At 40.8% G+C, this 24,243-nt stretch overlaps 1 protein-coding gene across 3 annotated transcripts; it reads left to right on the top strand.

Moving 5' to 3' along the window:
- Positions 1-8,291: 8,291 nt before the first annotated feature.
- On the top strand, positions 8,292-24,230 carry LACTB (lactamase beta). 3 transcript variants are annotated; one of them, XM_019441882.2, is made up of 6 exons: positions 8,292-9,035; positions 9,947-10,013; positions 12,233-12,423; positions 12,715-13,066; positions 14,266-14,431; positions 23,443-24,230. In XM_019441882.2, exons 1-6 carry the CDS (start codon positions 8,997-8,999, stop codon positions 23,972-23,974), a joined length of 1,347 nt encoding a protein of 448 aa, XP_019297427.1. In that variant the 5' UTR covers positions 8,292-8,996; the 3' UTR covers positions 23,975-24,230. The 3 variants fall into 3 exon arrangements, with proteins under 3 accessions (XP_019297427.1, XP_019297428.2, XP_019297425.2); XM_019441880.2 differs by lacking the exon at positions 8,292-9,035 and adding an exon at positions 9,081-9,511; XM_019441883.2 differs by lacking the exons at positions 8,292-9,035; positions 23,443-24,230 and adding an exon at positions 9,075-9,511 and having other exon boundaries at positions 14,270-14,425.
- The last annotated feature ends 13 nt before the right edge of the window (positions 24,231-24,243 follow it).

Genomic DNA, 24,243 nt, shown 5'->3' with positions numbered 1-24,243 from the left:
CAGGGAATGGAGGGTGGAGGCAGCTATTGTGGCCCTGCCTCCTCTGTAAATCTACATGGCAAATGCATACACACTCCCTTGTCTGAATCACTTTGTACAAATCCCCGGGGAACAAAGCAAGAAAATGCATAGACCCTGGAGCAAACCCTAATTCTAATTCCAATTCTTCCATTTGACTTTATTTCTTTGAGCAATTTAGCCTCTCTTAGCCTCTGTTCTCTTACTTGTCAGGGAGATAATACCTACTGCTCAATGTACAAATGCATATCAAGTAGCCAGCACATAATAAAGTCCAATGAGGGTGAGCTCTCCTCCCTCAGGGGGTGAGATGGCCCAGTGCTAGTAAGGTCTTCTCCCCGGGTGAATTCCATTTTCTAGTCCTCCAGTAGGATTCTCTCAAGCTAAAAAACAAAACCAGCAAATGAAAACCTTAGAAGATGGAACTTGAGTAGCAGACTGCAACTATTTTTCTATAAAAAGTACAATTTTACACTCATTCATATAGAGTCTTCAATATATACTTGTTGAAAGCTCACCATGTGCCAGGCACTAGGGCTAAACCCAGATGAAATAGTCTCTGCTCTGAAGGAATTCACGGATCATTGGCAAATCCAAAAAGTTGGGTAAAAAAACAAATCCAAAGAGTTAGGTCAAATTGTACCACAGGGCTAAGTGCCGCGATGGAGGAATGTAGGGCAAGATGGAGGCAGGAAGGGAGCGTCCCACACCCTCCAGGGCGGGGTTTGCTGGGTAAACCCCAGATGTTGATGAGAACTTTCCGGGAAGAAACAAAAGCTTGTGCAAAGGCCTGGAGGCAACCAGCAGCCTGTTCTCTGAGAACTCGAGATAAGAGCCCTGATGAGAAGTGGGAGGTGAGGGCGGTGGGAAAGTTGGGAGCATACTGTCTGCTGCAGATTACAAAGACCACTGTAGCCAGGTCAAGTAGAAAAGGAGTTTATTGAAACATATTGGATGGGATGACCATATATTTTCTCGCCCCATTTGAGAGGGAAAGGGCACTATTTTTAATTATGCCTGACGGCAGATGTACAGGAGACACGCATGGAGTTGTTAATATTAGGGCACTCCCCAAAGCTGGAAAATTGAGAGCAGTGCGCAGCCTGGAACACTGCCCAGGCCTGCAGTGGGGCGGCCCTGCCGCCCAGACAGGCACTGGACACTGGACAAGAATTCCTGTCACTGCCACCCAGGGAAGCACCCTTGATGGCATTACCAGCTTCCAAAAACGGGCACCTCTGATTGGTGGAGCCTACTTCACACACCTGCCACCAAGTGAAGCAAGACTGAGAAAATAAATTCCTGGGCCAATTACTTCACTTCCCTGTACCTCTATTTCCTCATGTAGGAAATGGCAAGGATAATAACACTAGCTGCCTTTAGAGTTGGCACGCTGCTAAAATGAAATATACGTCAAGAGCTTAGACCTGTGCCTGGCACAGAATAGCACTATGTAAGCATTTGCTATGATTGTCCTTATTCCCCAAGGAGGCAGAATTCAGAAGAGAGGAAATTCTCTCAAAGAAAGGAAAAGTGTTTTTGCAGGGGCCCAACCGAATGACACATATCCACTACACCTTGATTCAGTGCTGAAATTGTAACAGAATGTAACAGAATGTAACAGAAATGAATTATTCCACTCATTTATTTACTCAATAAAAATGGCAGTGTCCATGGGGCTGAGGGTACAAATAATGCCTTATCTTTCATTTGCATAAATCAAATCAAACATAGCAAACCCATCAAGGTTGGTAAAAAGCACTAGATGGATCTTGTTTGTGGGGGTGGGACTCCTTACACCACCTTAGTATTAAACAAGAGCCCCAGAAAGTTGTGGGATTGTGTTGCTGGACCCCTGTCTATGGTTGTTGCTGTGGTGCTCTGCCAGGGGCGAGGAGTCCCCGGGTCTGTGGAGGCTATTGTAGGTGGGATTCTTCTCTGGACACTTAACCTTGTCAGCCTCCAACTTAGTCTGGGAGACCTTCGCTGAGCTCTGCAAAGCCATGGGTTTTGGAAGTTCCCGCTCAATGTACACAGGCAACCGTGCCTTCTAGGGGCAGGCTCTCTAAGGCTCCGCCAGCTGCATGGCCCAGACCCAGGGCTACACCGGCCACCATTCTTGCACCAACCACCATTCTCCCGTCAGCCCCCTGACTCCACAACTGCTCCTGGTGGTGAGTGTAGGCGTGAGGGACTGGAAGGAGGGGAGAGGGCGATGAAAGCAAGCAAGTCAAAGCCCCCCTTCAACCTCTGCCAGGGGCCTCCGTGCAAGAGGCAGCCTGCCCAGCTCCCGGAGAGAGGGTGTTGAACTGCACTTGGCAAAGGAAATAGTACCTAGAGCAACTGAATGTTCCCTTGAAATTACACTACTTTAATAGCTAGATGTGACTGAAAACGTTTGGGACCAGACAGGGATGTCACTAAAGTTCCTTTCTACCCAGTTGGAAAGGGATTTAGCCAAGCAAAGTAGATAGCTGGGAAAAAAACAAAACCTTCTCTGTTAATACTTTGGTGGGTTGAGATCTCTCAAACAACCAGTTACAGTTGTTAACTGCCCCCTGGGGGATAAGGAAAGCCCAGACCTTCAGGTTGCAGAGGCCTGGCTACCCTCTTGGCAGAGAAGGAAATGTCGTTCATTCCTTTGTGGTAAATCCAATTCTGAAAAGAAAAAAAAAAAAAAGGTTTCTCAATAGGTTATCCTACCACGTGACGAACCACAGGAGTCTGGACTTTCTCCTGTTGAGAAATAGCACTTTAGAGCATTTAAGTAGGGGATGTGCATGATTACATTTCAGTTTTGGCATATTCATCCTGGTTCACACTACATCTTGTATTTTTAAATAAGCTTTTTAAAATTTTGGGATAATTGTAGATTCACATGCAGTTCTAGGAAATGAGACTGATCTCGCATACCCTTTCCCAGTTTCCCCGTGGTAACATCTTGCAAAACTATAGGGCAGTATCCCAACCAGGATACTGACAGTTGATGCAGTCAAGACAGAGAAAAGTTCCATCACCACAAGGATCTCGTATGTTGCCCCTTATAGGATCTCTATATAGATCCTCACCACAAGGATCTCTTATATTGCCCAACCCCCTCCTTAACCCCGGCAACACTAATCTGTTTTTTATTTCTGCAATTTTGTCAGTTTCAGAATGTTATATAAATAGAATCATACAGATACATATATATGTTTAGATACGTACATATATATGTACGCAGATATATACGTATATGTACAGACATATACAGATACAGATATATAAGTATTATATATACTGTATTCTCACAATAAAGTAAGCTAGAGAAAAGAAAATGTTAAAATCATGAGAAAGGGGCACCTGGATGGCTCAGTCAGTTAAGCGTCTTACTCTTGATTTCGGCTCAGGTCATGATTTCATGGTCCATGGATTTGAGCCCCGAGTCATGGGTTTGAGCTGTGCCGACAACACACAGCCCACTTGGGATTCTCCCTCTCCCTCTCTGTCTGCCCCTCCCCCACTCATATGTGTGCACGCACTCTCTTTCTCTCTCTCAAAAGAAATAAATAAACATTTAAAAAAGGAAATTATAAGGAAGAGAAAATGCATTTACAGTATTGAACTCTATTTATCAAAACAAATCCACATATAAGTGGACCCATGCTATTCAAACCTGTGTTGTTTAAGGGTTAATTGTATATACTTTTAAACCTAAAAAACTTTCAAAAACATAGATGTGTACCCATCAAAAATACGTAATATTGTTTGTGTAGGTTTTAAAAATGTATACATGGTATTATTATATACAATTCGCTCGCTTCTCAGTTTTCTTTTTTCATTAAAAAAGGGGGGTTTATGGGGCGCCTGTGTGGCTCGGTCGGTTAAGCGTCCGACTTGGGCTCAGGTCATGATCTCGCGGTCAGTGAGTTCGAGCCCCGCGTCGGGCTCTGTGCTGACAGCTCAGAGCCTGGAGCCCGTTTCAGATTCTGTGTCTCCCTCTCTCTGTGACCCTCCCCCATTCATGCTCTGTCTCTCTCTGTCCCAAAAATAAATAAACGTTAAAAAAAAATTTTTTTTTTAAAAAAAGGGGGGGGTTTGTTTTACATTTCTTATAGGCGACCTAGAGAGAGACCTAGCCCATTCCTTTCAATGAATACAGAGTATCCACGTGGTATGTATGTGCCACAACTTACCCATCCTTCACTGAAGGATATTTAGGTTGTTTCCAATGTTTTGCTATTACTAAAAATGCTACAGTAAACACCCTTGCATTGTTTCTGTATGAGCGTGTGTGAAAGATTGCAAAAACGGGCCATCTTCTCTGTATCCATTGTAATTTTTCACCCTCCCTGAATCCACTGCAATATGACTTTGAGGCTCTGCCCATCAGCAGTTAACGTCTGTTTCTCCTCCCTTTGAATCTAGGATGACCTTGGGCTTATTTGGCTAAGAGAATGCAGCAGACAAGACAGCGTGCCAGTTCCAAGCCTAGGCCTCATGAGGCCTTGAATCCTTCTCCTTTTCTCTCTTGGGTCTTTATCCGCCACCACGTGAACAAGCTGAGGCCCACCTGTTGGTTAGAGAAAGAGAGACCACACTGAAGAGAGTTGAGCTGTCTTCTGAGGGCATCCTGTACCAACCAGACCCAGCTAACCCAGCACGAACTGCTGACAACGACTGAGGCCAGAGGAAATCAAAACTGCCTACCTGAGTCCAGACCACCTGCCAGTCTGAAGAACTGTGAGCCAAGTCATTGTTTTAACAGCGAAAGTTACCAGATACAATTGTGCAGGTATTTCTTTAGAGTGGTTTTCAAACTGTAGCATGTATCAGAATCAGCTGGTGGGCTTTTAAAATCACAGATAGCTGGGCACCCCTGTTGGAGTGTCTGATTTAGTAGGTCGATCTGGGTGAAACCTGAACATATGCGTTTCTAATGACTCGGGTCATGCTAATGGTGGTCCAAGTGCCATACTTTGAAAATCATAGCTCTAGAGTGTACAACCTAAAATGGTGTTGCTGGGTCATGAGTTACAAGCATTTTTTTAAACAGCTAATAGACACTCTCAAGCTGCCATCCAAAGTCAAGTTACCCTCAACTAAATTTTAAGGGATGAAAGAATAAACTACCGAAAGAACACATTAAAACCAGATAGTATGGTACCACAAGTGTAACAAAGGAAACAGCAGCATGAAAGAGGAAGTGCTCTGAAATTCTTGTGGTTGGAAGGTTGGGCAGGAAGCTGATTAACTAATAGTTATGACCCCTGATATCTACACACCAAAGCACAGCGTATGAGTGATGAAGTAATTTTGAAAGTCTCCCTAGAAAACAGATAGTATTGCTTATACTGCACTGAGATACGGTGGAATAGGACTTGTGGCAAGAAGCAGCTCTAGAAGAATATTCTTTCTTCCAAAGAATCAAAGGGGAGATAAGATCTTGAATGTCAGTGCTCAGCCTCATTTCTCACTTCTTTCCCCTTTGTTTTCCATGACGGCCGCCATGGCCACTTTTAATTTCTTGAATGAACCCTCCTCCCTCCTACCACAGGGTCTTTGCTGTTGCTGATCCCTCTACATGGGACACTTCCTCCTCTTTCTGTCCATGCTTGGACCAAGTTAATTCCCATGTATCCTTAAGATCTTAGATCTCATTTTGCCTCATTAGAAAAACCTTCCCTAATCTTCCAATACTAGATCAAATCTCACCATTATCACCTCTCAACACACTATGCACCCCTCCTTCACAGCTCTTGTTACAGTTGGAATTTTACATTTATCTGTGTGTTTATATGATTCATGAATATCTTACCCTCCTGCCTGTGATCTCTAGGGGGGCTGGGTATGTGTCTGTTTTGAGTAACCATTGTAACCTTAGCACCAACTTTGTCTGGTAAAGAGCAGATACCCATAAATATGTGTTGGATGATTAAGAGTAGGGTTCTGTAAAAGCCTTCAATGAACCTTAGATCAAACGTGCAATGGGAAACATTCTGAAGAGGAAAATAGGAGAGGAAACAGAAGTACTTTCAGGACATCACACACTAGCAGGTCACAAATAGCAATGACGGGCTGCCAGCCGTTTAAACAACCACATCAAAAGTACTGGCTACTAGATCTCTGATCTCCTGGAGAAAAGTTTCTATTGGTGGACTAGTGGGTTCTGTATGAGGTCCAGTCATATTCAATATTTGAACAAGATGGAAGGCTTGCCTATCTTGTTTGCAGATGATATGAAAGCCAAAAGGTTATTATAACATAGACAGCGACAGAATTTAGGTTAAAAATAATGCCAATGGAAATACTAAGCCAGGGGCGCCTGGGTGGCTCAGTCGCTTAAGCATCCAACTTCAGCTCAGGTCATGATCTCATGGTTCATGGGTTCGAGCCCTGCGTCAGGCTCTGTGCTGACAGCTCAGAGCCTGGAGCCTGCTTCGGATTCTGTGTCTCCCTCTCTCTCTACCCCTCCCCTGCTTGCACTCTCTCTCACAAAAATAAACATTAAAAAATTACAACAACAACAAAAAGAAATACTAAACCAAAACAGGTAAGATAAAGGTTAATCAATCTTGCAAGTACATGCTAAAGAAGGGAAGCTAGGTTTGACTATATTGTTTATATAAAACAAAACAAAACAAAAAGACTTGATTGCTGACCACATATTCATTATGAACCAGTCTTGCAATTCAACTGGTGAAAATGCCAACTGTCCAGAAGAGGGAAGATGATGGGTTCACTTTACCATGGACCCTTAAGCACAGTGTCTGCTAGTTCTTAGAACCGGTTTGGGGCCCGGAAACCTTAAGATATGAAGAACGATTAGAGCAGCTGGAGAAGGTTAGCCTGCAAAAGTAAACATTGAGGGAAAACAAAAACTGACCTCACATAAAGGCAGCCCACCAAATTCATACTTCCAACTTCAGAAAAGATGCTCTTTTTAAATCTCTCAAGATTTTTTATTTCCACAATTTCTGATAAATTCTTTTTAATATCTTTGTTGTTTCACTTATTCCTATTTTTTCATAATTCCTTACTTGTTTTGTGAATATTAGGCATTCACTTCTCTCTTCGAGGATTCTTCAGGAAAAAAACATACTTTGTCTTCTATCAACCTTTTTTTTTTTTTTTTTTTTAACCAGGGAATGGCTTTTTTCTCTTTTCCTATAGATTGTCCTACTGCTTTCATTTGTTTGAGGTATTTCACTTTTTGATTATTGCCAGTGTTTCTTAGAAATATTTTCCTTCATATGTTTAGGAAATTTGGTTTGCCGGTTTATACTTAATGGAAATTTTCTTTCCTTCTTACTTTTCCTTCCTTTCCTTTTTCTCTATTCCTATCTTTCCCCTCCTCTTTCTGTCTTTACTTTAAAAAGTAAAAGTTTACTTTTCTTCTGTCTGGTTTCTGTGGCTCCCAGTCCAGAGCAAGCTAAAATATTGGCGTTCTGGGCTCTTGCCCCATGGTGATAGTAAAGACGTAGCCAACACTTCTGCCAGCTGTTTGGTCAGGTTGCCTCCTAGGTACTCAGCTCTCATGGAGAACATTTATTCTCTGTTACCTTCACAGAAGCTATACTATGGGTGGCCTCTACCTGCTTCTGAACTGCTGGAAGTCCACCAGGAACTTGCCTTTTGCTCTCTGCATGGCTCTGTGCTTCTATTCCATTTTTGATCCAAGGAGAAGTACAGAAGAGTACATAAAATATATGTACAAATTTAAAAAGAATACTAAAATGAGAGCTCATTGTGACCACCACTAGCTATGTCTTTTACCTTTTTGCCTTTGTATTTTTGTTCTCTTGTTGTCATGTGCTTGGAGTAGTGGGGCTTCCAGCAATACCATCTGATAGAATGCACCTGTCCATTCTAACTGCAGGTGGTGCTCTAGAGACCTCTGTGAGTTTCAGTGCCAAACCCCTGAGTCCTAGGATACCCTGATCTCTTGCTGGTAGTGGCTTTGTTAGCAGCCCCAGTGCTTTATAATTTTTTAGCCCCAGTGTCTCCCTAATAAATATATATATTGAAACCTAAATATGCATAATTGTAAAGTTGAAATGGATAAGTGTTTAATTATCTTTAAAATTAACATCGCCATTACTTGTTCAGCAATAATTATACACCTTTTACATGTAGCAATTAAAAAATGTTTTAATGTTTATTTATTTTTGAGAGGGAGAGAGACAGAGACAGAGAGAGTGTGAGCAGGGGAGGGGCAGAGAGAGAGCGGGACACAGAATCCGAAGCAGGCTCCAGGCTCTGAGCTGTCAGCACAAAGTCCCATGTGGGACTGGAACTCACAGAAGGCGAGATCGTGACTTGCGTCCAAGTCGGTGGCTTAACCGACTGAGCCACCGAGGCGCCCCTTTTTGTAGCAATTTGATGTTAGATTTCTTATTTCACAGTAATCTCTGATCATCTACAGATGTCAGAAATGATAGCTAATTGTAAATTATTTCAAGTGCAAAAAAACGTTTAAATGTTTGCAGCAAAAAGAAAAATTGTTTTTAATATGGGCCTGCATATAACAACGCTTGATGTGGTGTAACACGCTGGACCTCCAAAAGTAGATTTTAAAAAGGACTCAAGTAAATGGAAGGAGCTGAAATGAGGCATAAAGAAAGGACATGGCAAGAGAGAGAGTTGGGGGGTTGGGCGCGGTGGAAGGAGATGCCTGCAGAGTGGCTGCTGTGTACGTGGCGCTGTTCCAAGAGCTGAAAATCCAAAGTAAAAGTCACAGCTCTCCAAAGAGGTCATAGCCTGTCTGGTAAGCAATCAGATAAGTTCAATGAAAGCGTTAAGTATTATTAAGGAGGTGTGAGCACTGGGGGGGTCAAAAAGGTGTGGCGAGTACTTCCGCTGGGATGGCAACTGGGAAGGCTTCCCTGAGGAGGTGACAGTTGATCTGAGGAGAGGCAGAGAAGAGAAAACCGGTGCGGGGAAAGAAACATCAACAAAGAGACCAGGCAAGGAGATAAAGGGAAAAGAGGAAAGGCTCGATGCTATCGGCGCTCCCGAATCCGGCGTCGACTGCTAAGGTCTGCGCGCGGTCACCGCCTCCTCATTTCCATCCAGTCCCCTCCCCTCCCCGCGCCTCTGCCGCCCGCCCGGCCTGCGCGAGCTCCGAGGCTTCGGTCTCGCAGCGGACGCCATGTACCGGCTCCTGTCAGCCGTGACGGCCCGGGCCGCGACCCCCGGAGGCTGGGCCTGGGGCCGCGGGCGGCGCGCGGCCCACCACCGCGCTGGCCTGCCGCCCCTCGGCCCCGGCTGGGTCGGGGGGCTGGGGCTGGGGCTGGGGCTAGCGCTCGGGGTGAAGCTGGCGGGCGGGCTGAGGGGCGCCGCCCCCACGCAGTCCCCAGTGGCCCCCGACCCCGAGGCGTCGCCCCAGGCGGAGCCGCTGCCGCCGCAGGAGCAGCCCCTCGCTCCGTGGTCTGCACAGACCCCGATGCTGCCCCCTACCCGGCGCTTCGCCAGAGCCATCGACAGCAGCCGCGACCTGCTGCACCGGATCAAGGTGCGGAGACGGGGGCGTAGGCTGCCGAGAACCCGGCGCCCCGCCACCGGCGTCACCCCGGAATGGGGCGTCTTGGTGGTCATCTCCCGGGCCCGAGCGGACCCCACCCCAGGCGGTGGGATGCCTGCGGTCGGCTTCCAAGAAGGACTTCCCGTTCCCCGGCCGCCCGGCCACGGTCAGACGTTCTTGGGGGTTGCCCAAGTGGGGGCGGAGGTCACCTCGCCCGCCTCGGGGACCGCCCCTTCGCCCTCAGTGCAGACCAGGCACGCCCCTCACCGTTAGCGCCGGTCTTGGCCGAGCCGGGGTGGGCGGGGTCCGGGCGGAGGGGCGGGGTGAGGGCGGGGCCTCGGGAAGGCCCTAGAGGTGGGCGCTGGCGGGCGTGCGAGGTGTTTCCGCCTGTCTTTGAACTGTCTGTTCTTTCCCCTTCGCTCTTAGGATGAGGTGGGCGCCCCTGGCATAGTGGTTGGAGTCTCTGTAGATGGAAAAGAAGTCTGGTCAGAAGGTGGGCTCAGAAAAGTGTTATTTAGTGGTTTGTTTTGTGCCAGTTGGCGAATGAAGTTTTGCTGTTTTACCGCGTGGAGTGAATCCCATGAAATGTTCAGTTTTCCTAAGACCATACGTGTTGTAGAGAAAACAATTCTAACGGAATAAAGAATGGAGCCTTCTGTAAACAGCAAAGTTTAAACGTGACTCTTGAAATCATAAAGACGGCTTGTGTCTAAGGACTAGATTTACCGTCCTGAAAGTTGTATATAGAACAATCTGTTACCTCCTGCATATTTGTAGATAACACTTAATGCTAGTTAAATTTTAGTTAACGATTGAGCCCCCTGTTCTGTAAAATGCACTAAGAACTAGGGGTATGCATAATTCTCTTAGTGGGTTTTACAATCTACTTTATTACTTTTGTTTTTCCAAACAAAAACTAGAGACTTTGGGAGAGAGATTTCTAATCATTTTATGATACTTTTATCAAAGCATATTTTATAATTTGATTTACTTACCCATTGGACACGAATTGGTCCAACTGGTCATTCCAGGCTTTTAAGAACCCTTTTAGGAAATGTGTCAGATATCATTTAAAGGAATGAGTACTTGTGGGGCGACTGGATGGCTCAGTCAGTTAATTCCTATTTTGGCTCAGGTCATGATTTCCGGGTTGATGGGCTCCGTGCTGGCAGTGCAGAGGGATTCCCTCTCTCTCTCTCTCTCTTCTCTTTCTCTCTCTCTCTGCCCCTCCCTTGCTTTCTATTTCTCTCTCTCAAAATAAATAAATAAACATTTTTTAAAAAATAAAGGGCTGAGTGCTTTTTTAATGTTTATTTATTTTTGAGAGAGTGAGTTGGGAGGGGCAGAGAGAGAGAAAGAGAGAGAATCCCAAACAGGCTTCATGCTGTCAGTGCAGAGCCCAGTGCTGGGGCTTGAATTCAGGAACCGTGAGATCATGACCTGAGCTAACATCAAAAGTCTGACACAATCCACTGAGCCACCCAGGTGCCCCCAAAGGAATGAATATTTTTAAGAGAAGTTGATGGGAACAATAAGGTTTTGAATTTAAAGAAAAATGATTCTTCTCCCAAGTATAATTATAGCCTAATCAGAATACTAATTTTATAAAAAATATAATAAATTATATAAATGTCAGCTTTATGGGTGGGGGCTTTATTTTTATGTAAATATTTTTCAGCATAATCTACATTTACAATTTAAAAACAATCATTGTATCCTTTTTGTTCTTTTCAGATTTCAGTTCTTATCGCTTAGATTTTCACACTTTCAGCCTCCAGAAGATAAAAACAAACTTAAAAATTTCTCTAGGACTTTTTTCTTCTGGTTTGCAGCTGAGGTAAACTGATGGTTACCTAGATTGGGTTTGCAGGACACCTTTTCACGTTTACTTTTTTTTTTAAGTTTATTTATTTTGAGAGAGACTGAGTGCAAGCAGGGGAGGGGCAGAGAGAGAGGGAGAATCTCAAGCAGGCTCTGGGCTGCTGGTGCAGGGAAAGTCAGGAAACTGTGAGATCATGACCTGAGCCAAAATCAAGAGTTGGTTGCTTAACCCACTGAGCCACCCAGGTGCCCCTCACGTTTACTTTTCCTGCGTGGTTATTTTAAGGAATTTAGTGGAAACTCAAGAATAAAAAATAAATATAATCTGAGAACAAAGATGTTTTCTTTAAAGAATATAGAATAACTTATGTGAAATGTGGAATAACTGAATTGTTGAGATAAACTAAGAATAATTAGGATCTGAAGCAGATAGAAAATTGCTATCGTGCACAGTGTGTAATTTTGGCTCAGTTAGAAGATTCTTAGCCTTACTGTTGGCAGTGTTACTGAGGTTCTCATCCCTTAAGTGTTGACTTTTTCATCAAAGTGTAATATCAGGGTGCCTGGGTGGTTCAGTTGGTTGAGCCTCCTACTTCGGCTCAGGTCATGATCTTGAGGTTCATGAGTTCAAGCCCTGAGTCGGGCTCTGTGCTGACAGCTCGGAGCCTGGAGTCTGCTTCAGATTCTGTGTCTCCCTCTCTCTGTTCCTCCCCCACTCGCAGTCTCTCTCTCAAAAAATAAATAAACGTTAAAAAAAATTTTTTTAAGTGGAATATCTTTTCCTTTAGATAAATACATGGGATGTTTTAAGATAGTATTGCTTCAGTTTCTGAAGATTCTTTTGACCATGAAGCCTGTTAATAGTGACTTTTTGCTTTTCTTTTTCTAAAGGTTTAGGTTATGCTGATGTTGAGAACCGAGTACCCTGCAAGCCAGAGACTGTTATGAGAATTGCCAGTATCAGCAAAAGCCTCACCATGGTTGCTGTTGCCAAATTGTGGGAAGCTGGGAAACTGGATCTTGATATTCCAGTACAACATTATGTTCCTGAATTCCCAGAAAAAGAATACGAAGGTGAAAAGGTGATGAAACTCATAGTTCATTTTACTGACGGCATGTTAAATGGTTTAAAATGTTTCACAAGATTCTTCAGTTTGTTTTTAATGATTGTTAATGGATTAAAGTTTTTTTTTTTATCCAGATGATAAGTGATTGTGTATTTTTCTGAAACTTAAGGCTGAAGATGTGAACATGACATGTTTTTCCAGCAGCAGTTTAAAATGGAAAACAGTACTGAGGCATTATTCTAAGGCTACTAACTTCTTATTATACAGTTTAATATTATAATTGAATTTCCATGTTTTTACAATTAGGTTTCTGTCACAACAAGATTGTTGATCTCCCATTTAAGTGGAATTCGTCATTATGAAAAGGACATGAAAAAGGTGAAAGAAGAGAAAGCTTACAAAGCCTCGAAGATGATGAAAGGGACAGTGGAATCTGACCACGAAAAAGAGTTCAAAGAAAAAGGAGGCAAAAGTAATGAAAAGAGTGACTTTGCTAAAGCTAAGATAGAGCAAGATAATGATGCCAAAGGCCGGAATTTAAAACCTGGCAAGAAAAAGAATGATTTTGAACAAGGCGAATTATATTTGAAAGAAAAGTTTGAAAATTCAATTGAATCACTAAGATTATTTAAAAATGACCCTTTGTTCTTTAAACCTGGTGAGTGTTAATTCCTTCTCTTAACAAAGTCATCATTATTGAAGTATTAATTTTCAGACAATCTAAGATGATCTCACCCCGAGAGCACTGGATGTGGTTGATGATTGCGGCATGGGTTTCGCTGTTAGACAAGTGTGGGCCTTTTTGTCTGTAGTTCTTGACACAGCCTACCCTCCAGGTAGCAAGTTGTTTAGATTTAGCCTTATCAGTCATTTAGTGGATTTTCTGTATCAAGAGATTTTTGAAAAATTAGGGAGAAATGTTATAACATTCTCCAAATAAAATCTGGACCAAAGAGGGCATGATAAAATATTGCCAATATGTCAGTGTTCAGTGTCTAATTTAGTGTTTAAATTGCTCCACTTATTTTCTGCTTTCCCTCCTTAGAGAAAATAGTTTTCATCAACTTAATTTTATTTCCCAAAAAGCTGACTACAAAAAATGTTTGTAAACATATTTTTTGGTATGATGCCTACCAAAACCACTTAATATCTTTGAATTTACCATAAGCTTATGTACTTCTATTCCATTTCTATTTTAAAAGTTGTTTTCTACCATGAAGACATATTATATAGGTATAATTAACAAGGACAAAGGAATAGAATTCTGGATTTTGTCTTAAAAAATCAGGTTACAATTATTAGCACAGATCATACAATCTGTGTTTCCAGAGTCCCAAATGATATAAAGGTATGTATTTGAAATGTATCTGTATTTGAATATATATTTGTATTTTAATGTATATTTGAAACAAAGTCTTTCTACCTACATATACTTTATTAAAATAAGAAAGTACACAACTAATTCATGCCTTAAACAATGAGTATTAGATATACTAAGAACAAGACCGTTAACTCAAGAAACCAAATTTGCTTTTCTTCCCCTTCCTGTTTTGTTACCATTTTGAAGGATTTTAATTTAATTTTGAGGAAGGATAAGTTTGCTTATTCATTATCGCAGAAGGAGTAGATTCTTGTGAAATTTTAAGTATTCTGATCTTCATTGAATCATGGAGTAAGCAGGGCCATTGCAAAGGTGACAAAATTTATTAACATATCACCCATTATCTTTTTCTAAATGCTGAAGTAAAATATCCCAGTTGTAAAGGTATGCCAGTTTTCAGTAGGAACCGTTTTATGATTATAAATAATAATGAAGCATTTTCTTTTCTTCCCTCCCCCTTGCAATGATGTCTCAAGGTAGTCAGTTTTTGTATTCAACTTTTGGCTATACCCTACTGGCAGCCATAGTAGAAAGAGCTTCAGGATATAAATATTTGGACTATATGCAGAAAATATTCCATGACTTGGATATGCTGACAACTGTGCAGGAAGAAAATGAGCCAGTGATTTACAATAGAGCAAGGTAAATGATACCGTCTGGTGCGTCTAGCTGTATCACATCTTAACGCTGTGTTGTCCATTAAAAGTCAAACTTTCCTTGTCTCCGTTCCAAAATCACATGTGCCACATTTTAGAGCTTTTCCGCATGTCTGTTTTTCCATCTATAAAGTAAGAGAAATTGAATGTATTTGCAAAGTACCCCAAGTTCCTCAGATGAAAGACAGCAATAATAATTTCAACTCATTATTAATTGAACCAAAATTGCACCTATCATGGGCATCTATAATATGCTCTTCCATCATCTCTTTTCTTATGTTGTAGCTAATACTTTACCTTTTATTATTTTTTAATGGTTTTTCAATTTTGAAATGATTTAATACTTAATAGAAAAGTCACAAGATGAAGTACAAAGAATTCCCATATACCTTTCACCTGGATTTCCCAAATGTTGTCTTTTTACCACATTTGCTTTATTCATTCTTTTTTTCTCAACCATTTGGAAATAAGTTGCAGACATGGTGCCCCTTTACCCGTAAATACTTAAATATATATTTTCTAAAAATAAGGACATTCAGGAAATGAATATCAACACAATACTTCTATCAGATCTACAGACCTTATTCAAATTTTGCCAGTTCTTCCAGTAATGTCCTTTATAGCAAAAGAAAGGGAAAAAAAATTATTTTCTGGTTCAGGATCTAGTCCAGGTACATACATTACATTTAGTTGTCATGTCTCTCAGAAGTCACATGAGGTCAGTCCATCCCATTGTTGGTGATGGTGACTTAATTGCTTTTTGAGGTGGCACTGATAGGTTTGTCCCCTCTAGAAGTTTGAGTCATTTAATTGAAATGTATCAAGCTAAAATTTTATCATAATTTTTACTAGTGATTTGTAAAAGGGGTATTGGGAGAGAATTTTTGAGACTAATGACTATGATGAGTTGTATGGTTGTGTTTTCTTTTGCATTTCACTCATTACTATTTGGTTTGTTAGAGAGGTAACACATTTAACAAAGCAACTGTTACTTTTATTTTGTATATGTTTCTTAGTTCATGCTTTGCAAATGGCCTAATGGTACTTTCATAGTGGATTATTTTAGCTTTATCTTCTTATCCCTTTATTGGTTTTGTTCAGTCTTCTGTTATAGTTAGTTAAATTGCCATTTTAAAATTACCAGTTTATTTAAAAGGATTAAATGTACATTGCAAATCAGCCTAAAAGAGGTTTTTTTGGATCTAAAAGAAATTAGGTTAGCAGCAAACAATGAATTTTAATTTTAAAATGGCCTATGGCTCTCAACCTCTTCAAACAAGTAGTGTTTATTATTTTTAGATCCCACGTTACATTCTCCTGGAAAGCATAAGAAAATGCCGGAGTTTGTCAATTGAATCTAAAATGATTCTCTAGTAAAGATGCCATAGATGCATGACCTTATTTTGTTTTAGATCCAGGCATTTGATAAGGCTTATACTTATATGTAAGGGGGAGAGAACATTAGGTGTAATCACTGAGCTTCTTTTCTAAACCGAAAATGAAGACTCTATGAAGGTACAGACTGCAGGGCACTTACTTGCTGTTCGTGTCTTGCACGAAAATCAAAATATGGCATATCATGCTGAGTTAATTTCAGCTTATCTCCCATTCTTAAAAAAAGAAAGAAAAGAAAAGGCCATGGGTTTCCATTTCTTTTGTTAAAGGCTCCTGTCAGCTCTGATTTGTTAGATTTTGATAGTACCCAGTGGAACTAAAGGGGTAGTTGATTCATTTTAGTTCTAGTAAATGGGCTGCTGAAACAGGGCACTAGAAGAAGGGAATATTGTTACCTATGAAAATGGTCTGTCTGTTTGCTTTGCTTTTGTTTTACTTACTACAGTATCTATTTGGGCCTCTAAAACTCAACTGTGATTCTTTTTTTGGTAATAATTATTTTAAAAGAGCTTGAAAGCACTAGCTTTTTAAGTGAGTTCAGGGAGTATAAGGAAATTTCAGAGATACGGTTTTTTAAAGACAAAAAAATCTTAAAGTAAAACTTAGTAAATGCGTATGTTTCTATTTGTTTATGTTAAACACGTTCACTGCTTTGTTAGTCTCCTGACTCCTTGATCATAATCATAAATTTAAGCATATTTATATTATCATAACAGGCTTGTTAGAGTTATTATAACCCAAGAGTAAATACGTATCATCTTTATCACTTCTCTGTGTGTATATCTGTGTGTTTAAAATAATACCTCCCAGTGTCTGTCACCTGTTTAGGGTATTTCCCTGGAATCCCATCCCAAAATACTACTTATATTTCTTTGGCCACAATTTTAGCAACAGGCCACACTTAGCTGTAAGAGATGCAGAGAAATTAGTTTTTAGCTGGATACATTGATGTCTTGAATAAAACTGGGATTTTCTTAAATGGAAGATGAGGAACATTGACTTAGTATACACAAATAGATATATTAATTCTGTATAACAAGTATATTCTGTATAGGCAAGTAAACTAAATAACCCTTTAAGCAAATACCCATGGGGGGAGTGGACTGAATATTCTTGTACTGAAAGACGCTCAGTTTATTGATAGGGGAATCCCTAGTCAGTGCATTAGCTTATTTTCATTTTATTTTTTTAAAGAATATTAAAAAATTTTTTTGATGTTTATTTATTTTTGAGGGAGAGAGAGAGACAAACAGAATCTGAAACAGGCTTCGGGCTCTGAGCTGTCAGCACAGAGCCCTACATGGGGCTTGAATTCACAGACTGCGAGATCATGACCTGAGCCAAAATTAGATGCTTAACCCACTGAGCCACCCAGGTGCTCCGCCCTTTTTTTTTTTTTTTTAAGATTTTTATTTTCATTAGTTTATTTTTAGACTCTGCTCATATTTTCTGAGTTTGGCATAATAGTTGGCAACAAAAATCGCTTTTATAATTGGATGGGACCGAAAGCTAATACAATGGATGCTTTCCAAAGTGTTTGCTATAGTTTGACAGTGTAGATATGGTCTGTACCTCCAGTTATTATCTTTGTGATTATTGCTTATTAGCTTTGTTTCCTACAGTATCTTCCATAATTAAGCATTGTTACTTAGGTAGCTCTTTTCTGTGCCATTAGCTGATAGGCTCTCAAGTAATAGGTTCAATCCAAATGTTAATGCTAAATGTCAAAGTGTGGGATTGGTTTTTATAATATGCATTGTAAATTTTGTGGGTTTTTAAACTTCTCATAACAATATAACATGAACTGGTGCATATTGATCTCTAAAGGGATTTAAGAAGCATTGTAAAAATATATTTTCAATTTCTAAGTTGATATAGATTTCTATAGTTATATAATGCTGTTGTGCAGAATCTGGAGATTCTTAAATAAGTAGGAAGAGGCTGTTTGTCATCTGGCATTATTCCATCAGTTACTCAGTTACAAAGATGTCTCAGTAACTTACTCAAGAACTTGTGTCTATATTCCATTCTTTTTAGAGCAGAAATTCCTTAAGAATTTGAAATGGTAAACATATCTTTTAGCTGAACAAAATTATTTTCACCAAAAGTAATTAACTTGTTCTCTGTGAAAAGGAATCAAGAGATTAAAGCCTAGAATTTGTTTATTTAAAGTTTGGAATTCTTGATTGGAGTCTGAAATTCTCCATATTTTTATATTTTAAAAGAGGAATGCCTGAGGAGTACTAATTTCCAGCTTTGATATAAGCAGTTTGGAATGCTTTACTTTTAAAAGAAAGTTACTCACAGCTGATTATCAGCCAAAATATACTGGTGGTTCTCCCCTAGTTTACAAATTTGGAGTTCACTGTAAAACATACATTACCCAATGAGAAAATGTATTTCTATTATGTGGTTTCATTTCGATTTCACTGGCTGGAATTAGAAGTGTAATCAGAGTTCAGGAAGAAAGTAAGGAGGCCCTAAAATATGGGAGAAGCCATAGGAATGAAGGAAGGGAAAAGGGTAAGTCACAAAGCAGAAGTTGAATCATAGAATTTAGCATCTTGATGGATGTGAGAGTTGAGGGCAAGAGAGTCAACCAGGGTTTTAATGGAGATGAGAAATATGAGAAGAAGTTTTGGAAGAGATTAATTTAATTTTGGACATGTTCATTATGAGAAACGAGAAGACCAAACACATATCAAGTCATTGGTTCTCAAGAGAGCATATTAAGATTCTCTGTAGGTTCCCCCCCCCCCCCCCCGCCCATCTTCAAAGCACTTACCTTTGGCCACCCCTGCTTCTCCCAGTGTTATGCCTCAGACTTTTAGGGGACATATAAGACTCTTGAAGGAAAGAAGAAAGGAGTGATTTTTCAAATTATATATGCCCACATTCCCTCCAAAGTTATGAATTTTGAGGGAAGGGTACAATTTTGAGAGCGGGGAGGCCCACAGGTGATTCTGATAAACAACTTTCCTGCCTTTCCCCAAAACCAGATTTGAGAATTATTAATGCTAGTAGAAAATCTGATTGTAATTTGGAACAGGGGCTGTGGAACTGATGGAGATTTATAGTTATCTCTGTAGAAGAGAAGACTTGGGAAAGTGGGGCCACGGTGATTGAAGGAGATGTAGGAGATGTAGGGAATCGGGATTGAGATCTAGAAGCGGAGAGCAGACTGGCCCAAGGGGGAGTCTGGAGGAAAATCTGGTTAACAGTGCTGCAGGGGCAAATAGGATACAGCCTGGATGAGGGAATTAGGAGAGCTTTGAAAACCTACAAGAGAACTGTTGAGTGACTAAAGACCAGAAGCCAGGTTTTAAGGAGTTGAATGACTAGAGAGGGTGAGTGCGTGGAAACAGAAGGTATGGGCTGCTCTGTGTAGTTGGGAAGTAAATGAGAAGAGAGAAAGGACTGACAACTGGAAGCTGTAACGAGGATAAAAAGATAAAAGGCTTCCCCCCCCCCCCTTAGGATACAGAAAACCAGAGCATTTTGTGAACTAAAGTGAAGGAGTCAAGGCTCCTAGCGTGACATAGAAAGTTCTTTGTGACCTGTCCCCTGGCCCATGTCTTGTCTTCCAGCATCACCTTCTGCCACTTATCCCCTCAAACTCTCTGCCTCAGCTAAAAGAACGACTTTGCTCCCCAGCCTGGCCTCTGTAATTGGCCATTTCAACAAGGCTCACTCTCACTAGTGCTCAGGAGTCCTCACATCCATCTTGCTAATCACCCCACAACCTGTTTCTCAGAGTGTGGTCCAGGATCCAGCAATATTGGCATCACCTGAGAGCTTGTTAGAATTGCAGAATGTTACCCCCTCCCCAGACCCACTGAAGAATCTGCATTTTAACAAAATCCCCAGGTGATTCATATAGTGCTTTGAAATTTATCCAGCAAGACTGTTAGCACCTTGAAAGCAGCCGGTGTATGGTTTAACCTGTCTCTCCAGTGCCTTCCAAGGTGTCTCCATTAAATATTTGGCCAACAAGTGATGTTTTCATGTATTGAAAACTTTTTTTTTAATGTTTATTTACTTTTTTTTGAGAGAGAGAGAGACAGAGACAGAGGCATGAGCGAGGGAGGGGCAAAGAGAGGGAGACACAGAATCCGAAGCAGGCTCCTGGCATTGAGCTGTCTGAACACAGCCCGACACAGGGCTTGAAGTCATGAATGGTGAGATCATGACCTGAGCTGAAGTCAGACACTTAACCGACTGAGCCACTCTATATTGAACACGTTTAATGAGCACTCAGTGGATGGCAAATACTGTTCTAGATAGGGGAATCATCAAGGAGCAAGATAGGTAAGGTTCCTGCTTTTATGGGAAAAAGACAAACAGGCTAAGAATTTCAGATACTGATAGGAAGAAAATAAAAGAGAACATGGGATAAAGAGTAACATGGAGAGAGGTAGGGGATCTATTTGAAATACATTGGTTTTAGACATGACTGATAAGGAAGGCTAAATTGCCTTGTTGCAAATACAGAAATAAGTCTGGCACAAAAGAAGCAACGGAAGATGTTCTAAGTGATGAGATCAAAGAAGGAGGGACAAAATCATATTGGATGGTGAGTCTCAATGCCATTAGACCCTCTGCCCCTTAATTTCACAAATATTTTATAATACTTCTTTTAATATCCTGAAAGGAAAGTTGTAGATCATATAACATATACTCACTACTCTAAAATAAAAGAAGAGGGGCACTTGGGTGGCTCAGTCAGTTGAGCATCCGACTTCAGCTCAGGTCATCATCTCACGATTTGTGAGCTCGAGCCCCATGCCAGGCTCTGTGCTGACAGCTCAGAGCCTGGAGCCTGCTTCAGATTCTGTGTCACCCTCTCCCTCTGCCCCTCCTCTGCTCGCACTCAGTCACCCTCTCTCCCAAAATAAATAAACATTAAATAAAGAAGAAATAAGAGAAATGTAATTTATAATACATAGTAGATATTTCAATATGTTTGTTTACTCAGAACATTGGAAGACATGATAAAGTCAGATGCAACTTAATACATAAAAGCATCCTAAATGTAACAACTGTAAATGCAGACCACCACAGGTATATTGTATTGGTGCTTCAACTCATGCCTTTGTTGGCCGCCTCTGGCTAAAGGTTTGAGCAAAATAAAGTGCAGTCTTTCTTCAGTTTTCACAGTAGTTACTTTCAAGAAAAAGGCATCGTAGAATAAAAACATGCAAAAAGTACTTTGTGTTTATGTACCAAATGGAGAGGTTTGAGGCTCAGCCCACTATAAATAGATTTTTTACTTCCATGAGTGTCTGGTGGGATAGTGGAAGGTCTTACACGGTATGGGAGAATACCACTTTGTGGGACTTTTCCATACATCATAAGAAGTTTAGGACGCTTGAGCCTTTATCCACTAAATGTCAGAGCCCTCTAATAATTGTGCCACCTAAACAAATGCCTCCAAAAATGTCCCTTAAGGACTTAGTTCTGCCTCTGTTGAGGACCATCAATTGTGTTGTAGTCCATCATAAGAAACTTGGGTTTTGTCCTCAAAGTGGTAACCATTGGAAGTTTTCAAATGGATGGAAGAAGGGGGAGGGAGACACAGTCTCAGGCTTCTGCGTGGAGAATAGACTGCAAGGAGATAAAATGATCTCGGAAGTAGAACTGGTGGAACAAGGGTGTAGAGGCAAAAAGGCAGTCAGAGATGCAGGTAGTAGAATTAGTCTTAAAAATAATAGGACATTTTCATAAGTGACCGGAAAGGAGACAATAACGCGTGATAATGTAAATGCACTTTAAGATAAAAATGGCAGTTTGAGGCCATCTAAAGCACCTAGAGTAGGCTGGAATTTTCTCAGTAAAACAAAGGATATAGTTGTCTGCTCACTGGCCAGGGGTGGATGACCAAGGGTGGAAGAGATTGGAAGTAGCTCTTGTGAAGAACATACCAGATAATAACCAGGAAAAGAAGGAGATTTGGTAACAGCAGTGACAACCCTTAGCAAGAGTATGACTTGAGACCAGTCAGCTTTGTTGTGTGAGTATCTGCAGCCTTTCTTGGCAGATAAGGATCCAAAGAAAGGGGTGCCTAAATTTATTCAGGATTGGCAGATTGGTGAGTGAGGAACCCAAAGGTGCTAGTAAGACCACAGCTGAAACAGTAGTTCAGGCTAAAACAGAAAGTCAGGTGAGATCAAGAGGAACTCCAAGACCTGGGGAGATGGGGAAGAGTCGAGGGGGAATAGATGGGAGTCGAGGGGGAATAGTCACAATGAGGGCAAGAGAGCAGGTTCAGTTGGAGAGTTTGGCAGGACTGGAAATCACAGTCCCAGGAAGAAATTCCCGAGTTCGAGACCCTGCCGATAAAGCAGCTGAAAGTAATGGTGAGCTTGAGTCTGACAGTGTTAGGAATAGCCAAGGTGGGAAGAAGATGAAGGTCATCACAGATGGACAGCACACTGCAAACCTGAGAGCACATTTTGTTACGCATCTTGAAAGAACGGATTCTCCTGAACCACGTTTCATTTTATGTCTAATTATTGTGTGATTTCATTCCATTTACCTAATATGGATGGTGCAGTCTCCTCCTATTAGAGTAGAAAGCTCATGAGGTCAGGCGCTTGGTCTCTTTTGTTTAACATTTCATTCCAGCATCTAAGCAGCGCCACATGCATAGTAAGTGCTCCACCAGTAATTGTTGAGTGTGTGAGTAAATGAAAGCTAACGTTTGTTAGGTAGCTACCAGAAATGTGCAAAGGGATTCAGGCACGCATTCCTAACTCAGCAAAGCAGGTATTTTTGTCACCACTTCACAGATTAGGATGCTGAAGCAGAGAGGCAACAGACAGCCTGGGTTTGAATCCAACTCTGTCCCTTACAAGCTTTGTGACCTGGGACCAGTTAATTTATACCGTCTGTGCCTCAGTTTTCTATCTGTAAAATAGAAATTATAGTGGTACCTACCTCCAACTGTCATTAGTTCATACTTACATAGTTCTTAGAACAATGCCTGGCACGAAATAAGAGCTGTGTAAGTGTTAGTCAAATAAAATAAGCATATTTTACTAGCTAGGAAGGGTGAGTTGGGATTCAAACAGCTTTGCAAACTCCACTTTCTCTCACTACACCAAGAAAGTACCATGTGACATCGCTACACATAGTATTCCCATGGCATTTTTAACCAGGAGATGTAGTCTCCTTACAAATATTAATTTTATTCTTAAATATCCGGATGTATACACTTGTAGTTATAAAAGTTACATGTGGCACATGATTCATTGCCCCCAAGGACTGGGAATATCTACCAAACAAGAAGTGTTTTTGCATATGCACAGGGTAAATGTATCATGTATAACAATCAGTACATTTTTACCAGTATTAAAAGTATAATACACTCAGAATGGGCAAGCCATGCCAATAGGGGGGAAAAAACACACATTCTATGCTTTGATTACTCAATTATTTATGTTTTTATTAGAATCTGAATCATACTGAAAATCAGTGGTTTCTGAGAATGATCGCTCCATGAAAACACATTCTGTCTCATGTACATATTTTCCTATTCATTTTCATATGTAAAGTCAGTAGTAGACTATTAAATTTTTAATGACCATTCTTATTTCATTTTAGATTTTACGTTTACAATAAAAAGAGACGTCTTGTCAACACACCTTACGTGGATAACTCCTATAAATGGGCTGGTGGTGGATTTCTGTCTACAGTGGGTGACCTTCTGAAATTTGGGAATGCAATGCTGTATGGTTACCAAGTCGGGCTGTTTAAGAACTCACATGAAAATCTTTTACCTGGATATCTCAAACCAGAAACGATGGTTATGATTTGGACACCAGTCCCTAACACAGAGATGTCTTGGGATAAAGAGGGTAAATATGCGATGGCATGGGGTGTCGTGGAAAAGAAGCAAACATATGGTTCTTGTAGGAAGCAACGGCATTATGCCTCACATACTGGAGGTGCAGTGGGTGCCAGCAGTGTCCTGCTGGTCCTTCCTGAAGAACTGGATGCGGAAGCTATAAATAACAAGGTTCCCCCAAGAGGAATAGTTGTTTCTATCATATGTAACATGCAATCGGTTGGCCTCAACAACACTGCTTTAAAGATTGCTCTGGAATTTGATAAGGACAGATCTGACATATCTTAACATCACAGGTATAAAATGAGCTGTTTTATTCTTGTTGTTGTCTTTGGAAACATGAATCCCAAAATACATGAGGTTTTTTAAAAATAGATTTGTAATAGAGTATAATTGAATGCAGAGAATTATGTACCTCTAATTGCTTACTTTTGTAATTGTCTTTTATTGTAGGATTAGTTCTTTATACTCAGGGAAGTAACTATTATTTTTACTTTTTGAAAAAACGTGTTAATTCTTGAATAAAATATTCTGATAAAAAATATATTTTTGAACGT

This window comes from Panthera pardus, unplaced genomic scaffold, assembly GCF_024362965.1.
Source record: "Panthera pardus isolate Hobbes unplaced genomic scaffold, ASM2436296v1 HiC_scaffold_24, whole genome shotgun sequence".
Taxonomy (NCBI): domain Eukaryota; kingdom Metazoa; phylum Chordata; class Mammalia; order Carnivora; family Felidae; genus Panthera; species Panthera pardus.
The sequence above is the reverse complement of the archived record's forward strand: the minus strand, read 5'-3'. Positions and strand labels throughout refer to the sequence as shown.

What these genes read in the sequence shown, in the direction of transcription:
- LACTB (XM_019441880.2), top strand. Translation starts at nt 9,149, where the DNA reads ATGTACCGGCTCCTGTCAGCCGTGACGGCCCGGGCCGCGACCCCCGGA. An exon ending in ACCTGCTGCACCGGATCAAG is followed by an intron (nt 9,512 to 9,946) that starts GTGCGGAGACGG and finishes CTTCGCTCTTAG; the next exon opens with GATGAGGTGGGCGCCCCTGG. An exon ending in AAGAATACGAAGGTGAAAAG is followed by an intron (nt 12,424 to 12,714) that starts GTGATGAAACTC and finishes TTTTACAATTAG; the next exon opens with GTTTCTGTCACAACAAGATT.